General features: G+C 35.6%; 1 protein-coding gene across 3 annotated transcripts in view; it reads left to right on the top strand.

Moving 5' to 3' along the window:
* Positions 1-15,956, top strand: part of LOC144970762 (uncharacterized) — a 184,555-nt gene that overhangs the window by 64,408 nt on the left and 104,191 nt on the right. For all 3 annotated transcript variants that reach the window (XM_078910757.1, XM_078910758.1, XM_078910759.1), the window contains one exon: positions 4,141-4,335. In XM_078910757.1, the coding sequence (XP_078766883.1) occupies positions 4,141-4,335 (195 nt within the window). The remainder of the gene's footprint in view (positions 1-4,140; positions 4,336-15,956) is intronic.

The following is a 15,956-nucleotide window of genomic DNA, read 5'->3' as shown; positions in this document are numbered from 1 at the left end:
AGATCGAGACGAATCTTCTGACCCATCAGCGATCCAAATCGGTAATAACGTCAGTAGGTGCACTCGAATGAATCTGCATAATTTGTGAATGTTCTTGTTTATTTTATGCTCTAATCAATATTCTCTAGGTAAAATTAAGGCCCGATTTTTGGGCCTTAGCAGATTTTCTAAATAATCATATGAGCAATGGATGATAAAATTACCCTTAATTTTTTTATTAATGTGCATTTTACTCGTATTTCTATCTTTAAAAGTTTTATAATTTTTAGCCGTGCCAGTGATTCTATGGCAAAAATTGAACCTTTTTTTAAAGAATAGATAATACATCTGAGATCATAACTGAGTTACGGAATTAAGCTAGGCTTTTCAATGTTCCATCCTTGTACATGATTTTTATCATCTAACTTTTTGTTATCGAATGTCATTCTAAGTAAAAGTTGATATGTTATGTTCAAAATTAATTTTAAAATAAAAGACAGTTAGGCCATCGTATCTTAAATTATAAATTTTCGCTCCAAATTATAATTTCCTTTTCGCCGGGTAATACAATGCTGTTCTCTCTCTCTCTCTCTCTCTCTCTCTCTCTCTCTCTCTCTCTCTCTCTCTCTCTCTCTCTCTCTCACACACACACACACACTTGCTTTCTTTCTTTCTCTCCATCTCTTTGTGTATCTCATCTCTTCCAATCCCCCCCCCCTTTCCAAGATGGTGGCAACTCTGACTCTAACCTATTCACTATTTTCTTTTTAAGAATTTCAAGTTTTGTCAATACTTCTAAAATCTCCAGCCAAAAGTACACAATTTGAACATTCCGTTCCCTTTTCTGTTGTTGTGTCTAGATCAATAACAAACCAATGACACCCTTGACACCTTTATACGTAGTCACATCAAACACCTTTTGTGGAGGTCCGACTGTCTTTACTGAGTCCCTTAGACCTGCTGTTTATATATAGATTAGTCCGGATAAACACTCTCGTAACACATTTTGTTCATGCAGAAGTAGGTCAGGTCGGATCTATCATTCCACATTCCTTTTTTTTTTCTCTTTTCTTTTCCTTTTTTAAAAAAAAGATTATTTACTTGTTTGTTTATTTTTGATTTACGTTCAATTGGTATAAACTTTCTATTTTAAATCAAGTCCGTATTATACTAACCCGACAGGACTTGGCAGGAAAGCAATGATGATGATGATGATGATAATGATGATGATGATGATGATGATGATGATGATGATGAAGAAGAAGAAGAAGACAAGAAGAAATCATCTCAAACATATGGTCAATGAGCATTATGTAAAGTTTCAGTTTTGATAAATTATATATATTTATGAGTATTGGTGGGTACTTGTAGGTACGAGAAGGCTCTATAATGTTGATTAGAGCATATAAAATAAATAAGAACACTTACATTATTCTGTCAAGACGATCGTTACAATGGTTTTCCACCTCTTCGATCCGTGGACGTATTGTCGACCGAAGAGATGGAAAGCCATCGAAACGATCGTCTCGTGAGTGTTTTCATTATGTATGCTATTCCATAACCGAGGGACACGGATACAGAAAGATTTGATGTTAAATTTGTTTTAAAGTTTTCTTACGTCAATCAATTAGGAGTCAGCAGATCTCAAAGCGCACACTGGTTTGTCCGTTTCACGCTACAGAAACCGGGATAAACTCCGGCTTCATGGGCCTCATGGCTCTGAAGGACTACTTTAAGGCATTAAGGCCCGTCACTATTAAAACTTGACACTTCATTCAGTTTTTAGGCCTTAAACTTTTTGACAAGTTGACTGTTATTTTAAGCGGTCGTTATTTGAAGTTGAAGTTTTCTGGCCTGTTGTGTTTTTGAGCAATATGAAATCACTCAACCCAATGGCTGTTCCTCAGTGAATAGGACAGCATAAATATTACAGAATCAAGCTGAAATATTTACCAATACATCAGAAACATTGGCATATCGATGTTATCACATTAGATCAATAAAGATTTATGACTGTGCACTTAAGTAATGATAACCAGTGAATGCTAAAAGAATGCAATCAGCTGGAAACCAAGGGAAGCAACTCTAATTAGTATACGTCCATGACATGGTCAAAATTGTTTTTTGAAATAAAATGTGTTCTGTCACTTTAATATAATATACCGCAGAAAAGACTGCTCGTGGCCCAGTCATAGTGTGTGTAATGATCTATTTGGAAACGAATTATCAATATTATTAACGCTCATAGTCGAATGTTTATCTTCTGAAGTGGTAGTGTCGTGTGCGCTGGACCACGACAAAAGAAAGAGGTAATCAACCATAGAACACAGCCTTTGACTATCCGGGAGACGGCCTGGTATAATATATCGCAATTTTTTATGTGTTATGTAGTGGAAGAGGCCCAATATTATGGTAATGCAATAATAATTATTGGTACGCACCGAATAGCACCAGCTAGGTGCTATGCACTTTTACTTTTATGGAATGACAGTACATGCAACATACAATATCTGTCGACGAGTAAGATGGTAATAGTAACATGTCCAGTGTAAGAAAATAGCCCCCTTCCATAAGGTTGAAAAGAGCATTGAATGGGCATGATCTATATTAACTTCATGTGCTCGAGGTCATTGGTCACATTGCAAATTGTGCTCAAAGTGACCCACAGAGTGAAAAGTGTTCACAGCTTTTGACATATCTAGCATTACGATTGGTCATTGTGTTCAGCTTGACTCATGGGTATGTTTACAACTTTCATAAACAAAGCAGCGTGTTAACATTTATTAGAAATGTCCAATCGTTGGACAGCAAAAAATCACGTGATTGATGACTCGGTTGGACGAAAACATGAATATAGATCGCTCCCATTAAAGGTTTGAAACTACTAAGCCGAACGTTATGGAGTGTTATAACTTCTCCCTATAATAAACCAGTGCGCGCTTTGAGATCTCCTGACTCCTAATTGATTAACTCAAGACAACGTTCAAACAAATTTAACAGCAAATCTTTCTGTATCAGTGCCCCTCGGTTATGGAATAACATACGAATTAAAACAAGATCTAGTCCTTCATTTGAATTTTTGAAAAAAAAGAATCTGAAAACAAAACTTTTTTCCCCCGTGCCTTTTAGTCCGTTGTATATTTTAATTTGTGCATTAACTATTGATTGTAACTTAACTGTTTTTGTTTTGTTTATCTTTTTTATTTTTGTTTTGTTTTTCACAGCGCCCTGATCACCTTTGAGTGGAAGTGTGCGCTTTATAACTTTATTATTATTATTATTATTATTATTATTATTATTATTATTATTATTATTATTATTATTATTATTATTATTATTATTATCATTATTTTTATCATTATTATTATCATTATTATTATTATTGTTATTATTTATTTTTTATTAATATTGATATTGTATAAAATATTGTTTAATAAAATAATCTCCAGTCGAAGCATCAATGGGTAAAATAATATGTATCCGTTTGTTGCTCTTAATTGATTCGGGAGTTTGTTGGATTTTTAAAAACCTGAGGTTGGGGTGGCCGAAGGTGTGTTGTGCTGCTTGTGCTTTTTGATGTCACTGCTTCCTGATAAAGGGTTTTAGATATTTTTGATTAATTGATCTCTCGAATAATCAGGGGAAAAAAAGACAAGGGTCTTACAATATACAATACCTGTTTTCTAAAAATAAAAGTGTATTATTTGAAAGAGCATTTGGCATCTACGACTTGGATATATTATCATTCTCTTGAAAATCGGATATTCTACTATTAAAATGTTGATACTAGTGCATAACAAATAGAGCATTTATATAGCGCAATATCCACTAAATGTGCTCAAAGCGCTTTACACGGGGTCCCTGGCCAACAGCAACACTTAACATGTAGGACGGGACATGACGCCTCTCAGGTGATATTACAATTTTTTAAGACAGAGACAACGCTGTTAACGGCCAGGTACTCATTTTACACCTGATTACGGTGAGAGAAAGTGAGTACTGACCTATGCGCCGAGCGAAGCTCGAACCCAGGACCTTCCGGTCCGAAAGCGAGTGTCATACCACTCGACCACATAGCCGCACTCTTTGCCTTTGGTAGGCCTATATACTTTATATGTCTTCAACATGCGATCATTCATTCCTTTTGCCTCTCTTTTCCAGAGGTCCACAGCCTACCCCAAGTGCTGAACCGGTCCGTGCCCAGTCCTACCTTCAGCGTGTCCTAGGGGAATACCGGAAACAGGAAACAGGATCCGGAAGTAGTCTTCGTCATAGTTTTAACGATGACAGCGCCCTCTATCGGAGTACTCGCTTGGCTGGGATGAAACCGCACAAGCCGAGAGGAGAAAGTTTTAGGTGAGTGAATTTTGAATGGGCACTCTGCCATACTCAACGTAGGGAGTAGTCCTCGGATATGGCCCTAGCTACCCTCGTGAAAATTTCAATTAGAGTGATTTTTAACTGGTTTAATATCCACTTGTTTGTTTTCTTGTCACGGCTTTGCACATCATCCTAACTGCAAATGACTTTTTATCCTCCTCTTCTTCTTCCTCCTCCTCCTCTTATTCTTCCTCCTACTCTTTTCTTCTTCTTCTTCTTCTTCTTCTTCTTCTTCTTCTTCTTCTTCTTCTTCTTCTTCTTCTTCTTCTTCTTCTTCTTCTTCTTCTTCTTCTTCTTCTTCTTCTTCTTCTTCTTCTTCTTCTTCTTTCTTCTTCTTCTTCTTCTTCTTCTTCTTCTTTCTTCTTCTTCTTCTTCTTCTTCTTCTTCTTCTTCTTCTTCTTCTTCTTCTTCTTCTTCTTCTTCTTCTTCTTCTTCTTCTTCTTCTTCTTCTTCTCCTTCGTCTTCTTGCTCTTGGCTGGAAATGTATTGTTATGGGGTCGAATGGTTTTAAAATAAATATAGAAGAAAGAATTGATGACGTCCTAAGGTTTTTAGGAATGCGTGATTTTTTAATGAATGGTGATGACTATTCTATAGGGAATGAGATTAGCGGAAGAGTAGCGTCCCTTGATTGGACGTCACCCATAGTCTGTGACGTCACCGGCGGAAAAGTTATTAGAGAGAGAACAACATGACGTTCTCTCTCTAATAACTTTTCCGCCGGTGACGTCACAGACTATGGGTGACGTCCAATCAAGGGACGCTACTCTTCCGCTAATCTCATTCCCTATTGACGTTAACATTCCACTTGCTTCCCGAACGGTGACCAAATAAAGTCCCCTTAATATTCTGTGGTCATTCATCGGACACAGCGCCATTTTAAAACTATTTATTGTATTGACTGTCCATCATTGCCCTTCGTGTCACGCCACTTGAGCTGCCAGCCATTGGCACGGGATCACGTAAATCATCCTGATTCAGATATGTATCCTGTAAGATTTCATTTTGATCTTGTGTTTACTAGTTCAAAGTACGGGGTAGTTGTTGGTTGTTGTTTTTTTCTGATATGGTTGAAATCGACGTGCCCATATTTGCAGGTCAGATAACCGAACGTAATTATAGGCTAGATTTAACATTATTGTAATGGACAATAATGTTCGTTGGTTTGATTGTATTTTCCATTACAACCATGGGCCCATAACACTCTGGGTTATCAGACCCGCAAATAAGTTCTCGTCTGTTGAAATGATTTCATCTTCACATGTTTTAAAAATAAACATTTTGATATTATTTGCAGTCACAATTTGTACTATTGTACTCTATAAAAAATGGTCATAATTGAATGCGGATTGCAAACCGTGTAAGTTTGTTGTTGGTTTTTTTTTCCCCCTTATTGATCATGTAACCCTGTTTCCAATAAAATGTCGTGTACCGTTTCCAGACCGTTTTATATGATGTGTGACAAAATGGCTTTGTCAGAACCAGCTGATAAAAGCACAAAAACATGTCATTAAAGTGTCTAAAAGGTAGAATGTCTTCCCGACTGCTGACATTGATAATACATAATACAAGCAATCGGAGCCCGTTAAGCCGAGAACGGGATTTCGGAGTAATATAACACCTACGTATTTAACACACATTTTATTACTCAACTATTTATTGTGATGGTTGCCTGGAAAGGGTTATAAACGACGTGTACATTTATGCAGGTCTGACACCCGAACCCACTTATGGGCCTAGTGTAACATTGTCATGGAAAATATTTTGCGTCATTTTTTTGTTGAGATTTTCATTACAACAAAGAGCTCAGAAGGAATTGGGTTACCAGATCTGCAAATAAGTACACGTTGGTTATAGGCCGATGCGGTGGAATGGCCATTGTTGTACATTCTATAATCACGGCGTGTTAGTCTGGGCTTCTAAAATTAAACAGAAAATCTCAACAACCAAAACAGATAAGACACTGTAAGAAAACAACATAATATATTATGTAAGGTTATGTTCATGGCCTCTGCATGATTGAATTCAATCACTCGGGCGGTTGATTGGGACTTCTCTTTTGGGCTTATTGTCTGTTGTCCTTATCGTGGAATGAGACCGTACTATTTATTGGTTTTACCAAGACTAGACCAGTTTACTTGAACATTTAAAAAATAGTAGTTCATAGGAGATACAAATAGTAGTCGCTATGGTTACCTTTATAGATAAACAATTTACCCTCACAAGGATTAGAGAACACTTTAAGATCCATTATTTATGTCGTCTGGCATCAACTTTCATTTTCAATAAGGTCATGTGACTTAGAGACGCTCATGAATTTCTGAGATATGAGCCAAAATTTCGTAATTCCACGAATTTTTCGTACTCGTAGACAGGTCTGACCTAGGCACTGGCTTCATTTTTAAAATTGTGATTTCTTCGCAATATGAAACTTCAGATTGCCATAGACTGGACTCCTTGGGTGTAATTTTTGCTGGGTTCAACTTCGCGAACGACTCCGCCTTTTCACCATTTATTCATACTATATAATATAACTCAATAATGTTGCAGGTACTAAACTTAGTATTTATCGTAATGTCTCCTGTTTAAAAAAATGTTAACTTCTTTTTCTTCATCCCTAGAATAATCTAAGAGTGTCACAAAATTCCTTAACTTCTAGAAATACCGTAGGTTTACCAGCCAGAACTGGACTGTTGAGCATTTAACTTTAACGCATTTTGTCAATACTTTTATATCCACCGCGTCAATTTGATCAGGGAGTTGTGTCGTCATGGCCCAGATAAAGAAATTGCTTAATAAAAGATCCAATTTGTTCGATTTAAACATAACTTGTTTCAAGAAGCACATTGAGAATCTCCATTTCTCCTGTATAAAAATACTCAGTTAAACTCAATTTCCACAATTTAAGCCTTAAATAATATTTCGGCCACAGACAGTCCCTCACATCTCTTTGTGTATCGTAACTTCCACCTTTTACTATAGAGGTTTCGGTTTCTCGGAGACTCCGATAACTCAGTTGATAGCGCATTCGCTTCCCATGCAAACGGACCGAAATCGTTTGTTTTTATTCTGACCACCTACCCGTCCAGCAGTGATTGGGTAGCTGGGCCTGTTGGATCTACTGAAAAATATTTTGCGATAGACAAGCGTCCTGCCCATCCTGTCCAAAGGTTAACAATCAATTGCTTTTGTCTATTTCATGCTATAGAAACGGGATAAACTCCGGCTCCATGGGCCAACTGCCTTTGAAGGACTACTTTTTTTTTTCTCGGTTATCGCGATTTGACTGTACTCACTGTTTTATTTGCTTGCGTTTTTATTTGTTTGTTTTTTTTTTGTCTGTTTATGTTTGTATGTATGTGTATGTGTGTGTATATATATATATATATATATATATATATATATATATATATATATATATATATATGCATTTATATATATATATATATATATATATATATATATATATATATGTATGTATGTATGTATGTTTATGTTTGTATGTATGTATGTATGTATGTATGTATGTATGGATAGATGGATGTATGTATGTGTTTGTGTATGTGTTTGTTTATGTGTGTATCGTTGAACAATAAATAATATGATCCCATGAATTGATGGATGTAGAATTTACACTCGAATTTATATCGTGTATTTTTCTCTTCTCTGGCAGTATGACCGAGAATTTGAACGAGGCTAAGTCAGCGGATCGGTTTTCAAATAAGATTAAATGAATTTATATGAATACCACCGATTAAATAGTGTTCTATTGGTGTGGTAGGAACGATCGGTGTGCTAGATATAGGGATATAGTTTTTTTTTAATAGGGGATTAGTCTAATGGTTTATATATTTTTTTTTGTTAAGGTATTTCGTTAAGAAATATGATGCCCATTATATGTTTTATAGTCAAGTTACCAGTACTGCGTATTCTTGATATACCACATTCTTTTCATTTTTAAACATTTATTCCTTAGTTTATTTATTTCTTTATGTATTTATTTATTTATTTTTTATTTATTTATCTATTTATTTATTTTTAAAATTTTGACTAGAAAAGCTTTACTTACTTCAAATATCGAACTGTTAAAATCGACGAGAACATCTTTGCAGGTCGTATATTTGTATGCAATTATTAAGGGCTTGATTTATCATTGTTGTTATTATATTGCGTAAATTTGAGAACGTTTTCATTACAGAATATAAACAAAAACAATTTCAGAACTTCGTGATCATCTCTAAGTCATTAGTTAAAACGTATTGAAAATGAAAGCGATGCCAGACTATATAGTTTTAAGAATTTCAACTCAACGTGTTATTTAATCTTTGTGAGGGTAAACTGTTGATTTTTAATATTAAATTTAGGGACTACAGTTTTTATCTCATAAAAATTACGAACTTTTAGATTTTTAAGTTGGCAGGTCTGTCATTGGATAGGTTTAGCATATCCTCCGTATCACGCATCATGTATTAAGTATCTATTACGTGATCATTCTCATTATACGTAGTAATAGTGCCGCTAAACATTTCCGTGATCCATATAAAAATCGCCTGTTTAAAAAGAAATCTTCAGGGTAGCTCTTTTTCTTTAAGAGTTAAAAACGGTAAGAATTTGACCAAACAAAAATACCTCAACTTTTAGTTCTTTGAGCTTCTACTTCCAATGGAGCAAATATAAGTATGATGATGGTCTCTCTCTCTCTCTCTCTCTCTCTCTCTCTCTCTCTCTCTCTCTCTTTCTTTATTTCTTCTCTCTTCTTTCTTTCTGTCTTTCTTTTTCGGTCTTTTTCTTTCTCTCTCTGACAGACAGACTCACATACACAAATACACACACATACACACAAATGCACACACTTAATACCCTATTAAAAGCCAGTGTGTACTCAGGTGGTGTTGAAAATTGCCGATGAACTACCTGCTATCCGTTACGCAAACTGATTTTTTTAAAAAAAAGACTCCCTGTTTGTCTTAAACTCGACCTGAAATCCCCCATTACAAGTATTTTTTGGTCACTTCTCGTTAACGCAACTGATCACATACGTATAATTGTATAATGGCCCACATTATTAATATGCAACATTAATTTGCAGACGGTCGAATCGGTGATTCTTTTTTATTTTTTATTTTTTTTTTTTGGAAATAACAAATTAAATAGATAAATAAATTAATTTAATTAACTAAATAATTTGATTAACATGTAAATCGATTAAAACAATACATAAATAAATGAGTTTATTGATAGATAAACAAGTACGTAAATAGATAAATAGCCAAATGGATTATTCAATAAATTTATTAATCCATAGATAAATAATTATTCTTAAGCAAATAAGTTATTAGTAAAGAAATTAGGAAATAATTTAATGAATAAGTTGAATTATGGCTTAAATTGAATAGATAATTGATTGATTGTCTTATGGTATTCCTTTGTTTTGTGTGTGTGTGTGTGTGTGTGTGTGTGTGTGTGTGTGTATGTGTGTGTGTTATCATTTTAAAATAAGTCTATTTAAATTTATTATTATAGAGAAAATCTACTCAAAGTAGGAGAATCTTTCAGAATATAATTTGATTTGTTGTAAGTTGATGTTTGTTTTGATCTGTATCAATAGATTTATGCATAAAGAGATCGTCAACGAGCTTCATTTTGCGTTCACAACTAAGATCATGAATTAAAACCACTTTGAGTCAATATAGTTGTGGTGTTAAAATTGTGTCCGTTCGATAAATTCCTCCTTTTCTTTCTTTTAACGACCGCGCTCTTAACATAACGATATAGTATATCATAGTAAGGGTTGCTTATGTAAAATACCTTTAAATATTCAGTGAAAAAAAAAACCCAGAAAGGTTCAAGTGAAAAATATCCATATATTATGATCATCAGCATCATACTTAATGATCATCATTGACATTATAAGCAATCAAAAATATGTCAATTATTCATCACATTCATATATAAAATTATGGAAATCCCGGTCGATTGCATTTTTGAAATGATTTTATACTTTTCGAGTCTTTGCTTCTTATACATTTCCTAAGTGCATATGTATTATGTTATAGAGAGTTTCTAACGCAGGAGTTTCAATATACTTTTATTCCTCCTTAAGAATACCTAAAAAATAATTGCCTACTTATTTCATAATTTACAGGGTCGGTTACTACTACTACTACAGAAGTTTACCTTATAATAATAGAGCTGTGGTTACCACTTAGACTTTTATTCTACAATATTTAATATTTTCCTATCCATCAAAGGGACGTGGCCATTAAAATTGACAGCGCACTGAGTCTTTTTGAACTATACTATGAACTTCGCAACTATATTACTGTTACAAAATTGTTCTGGGTTATTAAAAATCCCTTTGAATGTATCACAGTGACAGATTTATAGTCTTTCCCCCACTGTGAGATAAAGTGCCCAACGTGACCTTGTTGCTTCTTTGTTAATTTGAAGTTGTGTGTTGAGTGTGTGTTTTGTGTCTGTATGTGTGTTGTTGTTGTTGTAGTAAAACAGTAGGATATTGTTACTTTTTTCTTTTTCGAAGGCACACCACTACTACCGGTCAGGTACTCATTTTACAACTAATTATGATGAGAACTGAGAACTGTTGAATCTTAGCTGTAAAGTCACGTTGTTTGATGCCGTCTTATTATATTTAAGATGCCGGTCTGGTATTAGTAGTGTGTCAATTGGAACAGCCATTGGAAGTGATACTGTTTGCTTGGGGGGGGGGGGGGGGGTTGAATATTGTTTCTTAAATTCCTAAACAAACAAACAAACAAATAATAAACTAACAAAATTAAAACCAACAGTAGAAAAGTAAAAAAAATTGTAATTTTCGAAAAATTATTGAAAATCGAAAATGAATGTAAGAAAATGGTCCAAAAGCCCTCATCTCTTCATTCAGAAAGATAAATAAATAGAATAAACTAAAAGAGTTATCTAATGCAGTCATTCCGATTTACGTCGCACAAAAAGCTTTTTCGAATTGTAAACTGTCAGTGTATTACAAAATGGCCATTAATGTTTAAAGATCCCCTTGAATGTTTCACAGTGACGGATTTATGGTCTTGTCCATTCGGCCGTACTCTGGAAAAACCCATATTTGAAAATTTGGCCAGAAAACTCGTCCTTCAAATATTGATCGATTTAAATTAACCTAATCTAGGCAAAAAAAAAAAAAAATAAACAAAACCCTTTCAAACCTGGGACTTCGCGAGTACGGCAGTTAACGGATTAAACTGTAATGGTTAGATTGTATCTGAAACGTCTTACCGTTTTTCATAAAGTAACACTGAAATGACGAGACTACACGTTTCAAGTTAGAACCTCGCCTTATAGGGTTAATGTAATTTTTGAAAAGAATTTGATGTTCTCCTGTGATTATCAGGCTGGTCATAACTGTAAACTTTAATCTTAAAATAAAAAAGAGGGGGAGCGAGAGAGAGAGAGAGAGAGAGAGAGAGAGAGAGAGAGAGAGAGAGAGAGAGAGAGAGAGAGAGAGAATTAAGTTGCTCCTGTTCTCTTGGTAAAGACGTCTTTTTGCATTAATGGCCAGAAAACTGGGTTTCGGGGGTGCCCTTTTTCTGGCTGCCGGAAAACCGAGTTTTTGAAATCTTCCTGCTGACCTTGGTCGGTTTTGGTGAGTTGATTTTTTTTAAAAGTTATTTAAAGGCGCCAGTTAAGGTCACGCTAGATGGATATCAGTCATTTCCTATGATTGACAGCATGTGCTGAAGGTAAGCTTTGCTGGAATATTTTCATATAATATGGTCTTTACGAGAAGTATTTTCCGACTTTTAAAAAAAATCGTCTAAAGGCATATCACTTATTATTTTATACGGTATCAATTGATTAAGGATAGTCCCCAATTCTTAAATTCCGGACTTCCAAGAGGTATGGATGTGTGCATGTGTGTAAGATTTTGGTTATAGGTAGGTGGTGGGTGTTCATCATCATCATCATCATCATCATCTGCCTCCTCGACCTCCTCCTCCTCCTCCTCCTCCTCCTCCTCCTCCTCCTCCTCACTTCTTATAGCCGTTGAGTCTAAATCGGGAACGCACGGGCTTACTGAGAAAGATGCAGCTACTTAATCAGCATCCTCCTTGTCTTTTCCTTTCTTCGATTACTCTAACCCCCCCCCCCCCCCACCTCTCTCTCTCTATCTCTCTCTCTCTCTCTTTCTACCTCTCTGTCTATCTATCTATCTATCTATCTATCTATCTATCTATCTATCTCCACTCCCTTTTAAAAAATACTCTATCATGTCCTAATTTTGGTTTCTAATGTTAGGTGACAAAGGATCTTATTAAGAAAATTCATTTACTTAACTATCAGCTTCCCCACCCCCTACCTCTCCCCCCTCCCTTCTCTTCTACTCAATCTCTTTGTTTTTCCCCTTTCATTTCCTTCTCTCATTCCTCCTCCTCTCCAACAATCTCCCCTCTCCTCCCACTTTATCACAGGGCATACTTAATAATGTTTATATTCATCAAGTCCACAGTTTCCAAGATATTATTGGAATTTGTCGGTCGGAGCAAGCCAGCCGGAGTAGTGTGCATGTGGTCAGTTCTCCTAAGTCCTCATCAAATCAGGGGATCAATGTCATAATGCTCAACAACGCATTTACGGTCGTACGACGCCGCAGGTCGAGTTATGCGACAGTCGGTGCTATGTGTTTGTCGCATCTATGTCCGATGTTGTAGCTTGTGCAATTCTTAAGCACGTTAATAAAGAGAATATAACTTGGGTAAAGATTGTTTATATAATGTATTAAATAATCGATATTTTTTTAACGACCTCTTGCTTTTATCTTTGACATGAGACGGCAACTAAGCGTTAATGTAAATGCAATTTTGAGTTAAATCAAAAACAAACAAAAAAAAAAACAAAAAAAAAAAACACACAAAAAAACAACAACAAAAAACTTGAGCTTTTATATAGTGCAATATCCACTAAACGTGATAAAAGCGCTTTATCTGGAGTCCCTAGCCAACAACAACACTTAACATTTAGTACGAGACATGACGCTGTTAACGGCCACGTACTCATTTTACAACTGAGAACGTGAGTAAAGAGTCTTTTCCAAGGACTCAACTATGCGTCGAGCCGAAAGCGAGTGTCATACCACAAGACCACATAGCCGCTCTGGCACTGCTTTATTTTTATTCTGTTTTCATCTGCCATGTCTCCATAACCTATTGTTCCCATCATCAAATACAAGAACATCAGTATCTCTATATTCCACAATAGGTGCTGGCGACCGTCGCAGTAACTGGGAAATAGGCTTAAGTACACAGACATTCCATGGGATTTGGGAATCAAGATTGGGAACCGGTTGGGTACACTATTGGGAGCTATTTCTGGTTGCCGTGGTGGTTTTGATGGTGGTGAAGGCGGTAGTGGTGGTAGAGGTGGTTACCTGGGTTCCATAATGCCGTCCGTAGAATGTCTTTTGTGGGTGTCCAGCGGCGGTAGATGGTTGAGGAGGTCGAAAGGGTTGTGAAGGAGGATCACATGATGGGGAAAGGACATCATGCTTACAGGTAGCATTCCAGCGTTGTATGAAATCTTGACGTAACTTGATTGTAAATTCAATGAGATTATTATCGAATTCGGATCTCAGTGACTCGAGTGGTACAGTATCCAATTCACAAATAAACGGACCTGGTTCTAATTCAGCGTAACGCTGAATTATGTTTTATTTTTCTTTTATTTTCTGAAGGCTTCAAAGTCCATCCAGAAGTCGTGGAAGGTAGTTTGGGTATTAAATGTGACCAGTCGTCACTAGCGGTTTTATGTCGGGGTAAATTAAGTGTCAAAAGAGTTAATTAAAAATGACCAGTGGTGTGGTATTTTAGTCTTTGTCACCCTCAGTAACTTTATCAGTTGCCTTAAATAAAACACACGTTATTAATCCTCTCTTTTCCCTTTTTCATTTCAATTATTTTATTTTCTCATTTCTCGGCTTTTAATAATACTCTTTTTATGCAATGGCTACTTTTAACTCTCTCCTTTCAGGATTTTTCCCAAAACATCACACCCAACTAACACAAAAATATATTTTGTATTACTCAAACACAATCGCAGTAAGTTCTTGCGATACATAATTTCTTTAGCAAAACATATTGTTCGTTTTCTTTAAGTTTTATGATGTACAAAAGAAATTTGAGTAAGAAAAATGTTGGTTGTATCGTAACGAATGTGACGATTTTCCTATTGTTGGTAAGGAGAGGGTTAAACGATAAATGAATACTCCTCCTCCTCCTCCTCCTCCTCCTCCTCCTCCTCCTCCTCCTCCTCCTGCTCCTCATCCTCCTCATCCTACTCTCCCTTTTTTTTGTTTCAATTTTTTTTCTCATTTCTCATCTTCGAATAATATATGTACTTTGTTTATGCAATGGCTACTTTTAAGGACAAGTGCAATGTACGTCCTCGTACGATACAGCGTACATTGATAATAAAGCCCTACCTGTTTGGAAGACTCAATCAATCATCTGACGACATCGTACGGTGGACAACTAAGGAATGTTCAAATTCCAGTCGGCTACTAATACTACTCCGTGAACTATGGATTTTATTACATGTTTACTTTTGCGGCTTTGTGGTCTGACACTCGCCTTCGAACCCTGCGATCCCTTGTTCGAGTCCTCTTAGAAAGACTCAATCATCTCTGTCAGGCGGGACATCTTCGGAATGTTCAAATTCAAAACTACTGTTACTACTCTGTAAAATATGGATTTTTATTCCGTTTTTAGTCAAGTGTGCGACTTTGTGGTCATGTGACATATTGTGGTGTAGCAAATACATATGTAATGGCTTGTGATCGTATAGTGGTGTTTTTGATAGATGGTAGTATTATCCTTTGCGTTGTGTTGTAGATGTTAATAATGACGAAAGAGGTCAAGGGCCGGTGATGATAATTGAATGCACAATATCAAGACATTCAAATAAAAGTCCAGATTCCAAGTTTCATTTCTTACAGTTTTATTTGTTTGTGATAAATTCAAAATCCAAATCATGATAAATTCCAAATCCAAATCAAATAGCATGGTCATAATTCAATCAGTTTCATAAATTCCAAATCCGTAAAATCAGTCCACATGTAAAGTCAATTTTGCCTAAGTAACCATTTTCAATATACGTGGAATATTTCTAAGTCCGTAAAAGCAAATAAATGATGGTGAGCACAAAAGGTTTAATGTGTGCAGCTCATGGTCAAGTTGAATGCAGAATCAAAAGGTAGAATGATCCCCGTTTGATCAGACACACTGTTTTATATCCTATTGTAAACTGTCCCACAATTCCTTTCACCAAAGGTCAGTTTTACGCCTAAATAATCAAATGGCGTACGCCTAAATAATCCGTACGCCCAAATAACAAATACGCTACGCCCAAATAATATCGTACGCCTAAATGATGAATACCAACTATAACTTAATGCTTTTATCCCCAAATACCAAGTAACACCGATCAAAGAAATAATTTTCTAGTACTCAATATAATGACCAATCCTTTAACTTTGGAACGTAAAACTGTCCTAGACTACTCAATATAATGACCAAGTTTAACTGATATACAAGCACTGTGAACTCATT

This window comes from Berghia stephanieae, chromosome 4, assembly GCF_034508935.2.
Source record: "Berghia stephanieae isolate SIO BIC M18660-M18661 chromosome 4, UCSD_Bste_1.3, whole genome shotgun sequence".
NCBI lineage: Eukaryota > Metazoa > Mollusca > Gastropoda > Nudibranchia > Aeolidiidae > Berghia > Berghia stephanieae.
This window is presented reverse-complemented; position numbering and strand designations above follow the sequence as displayed.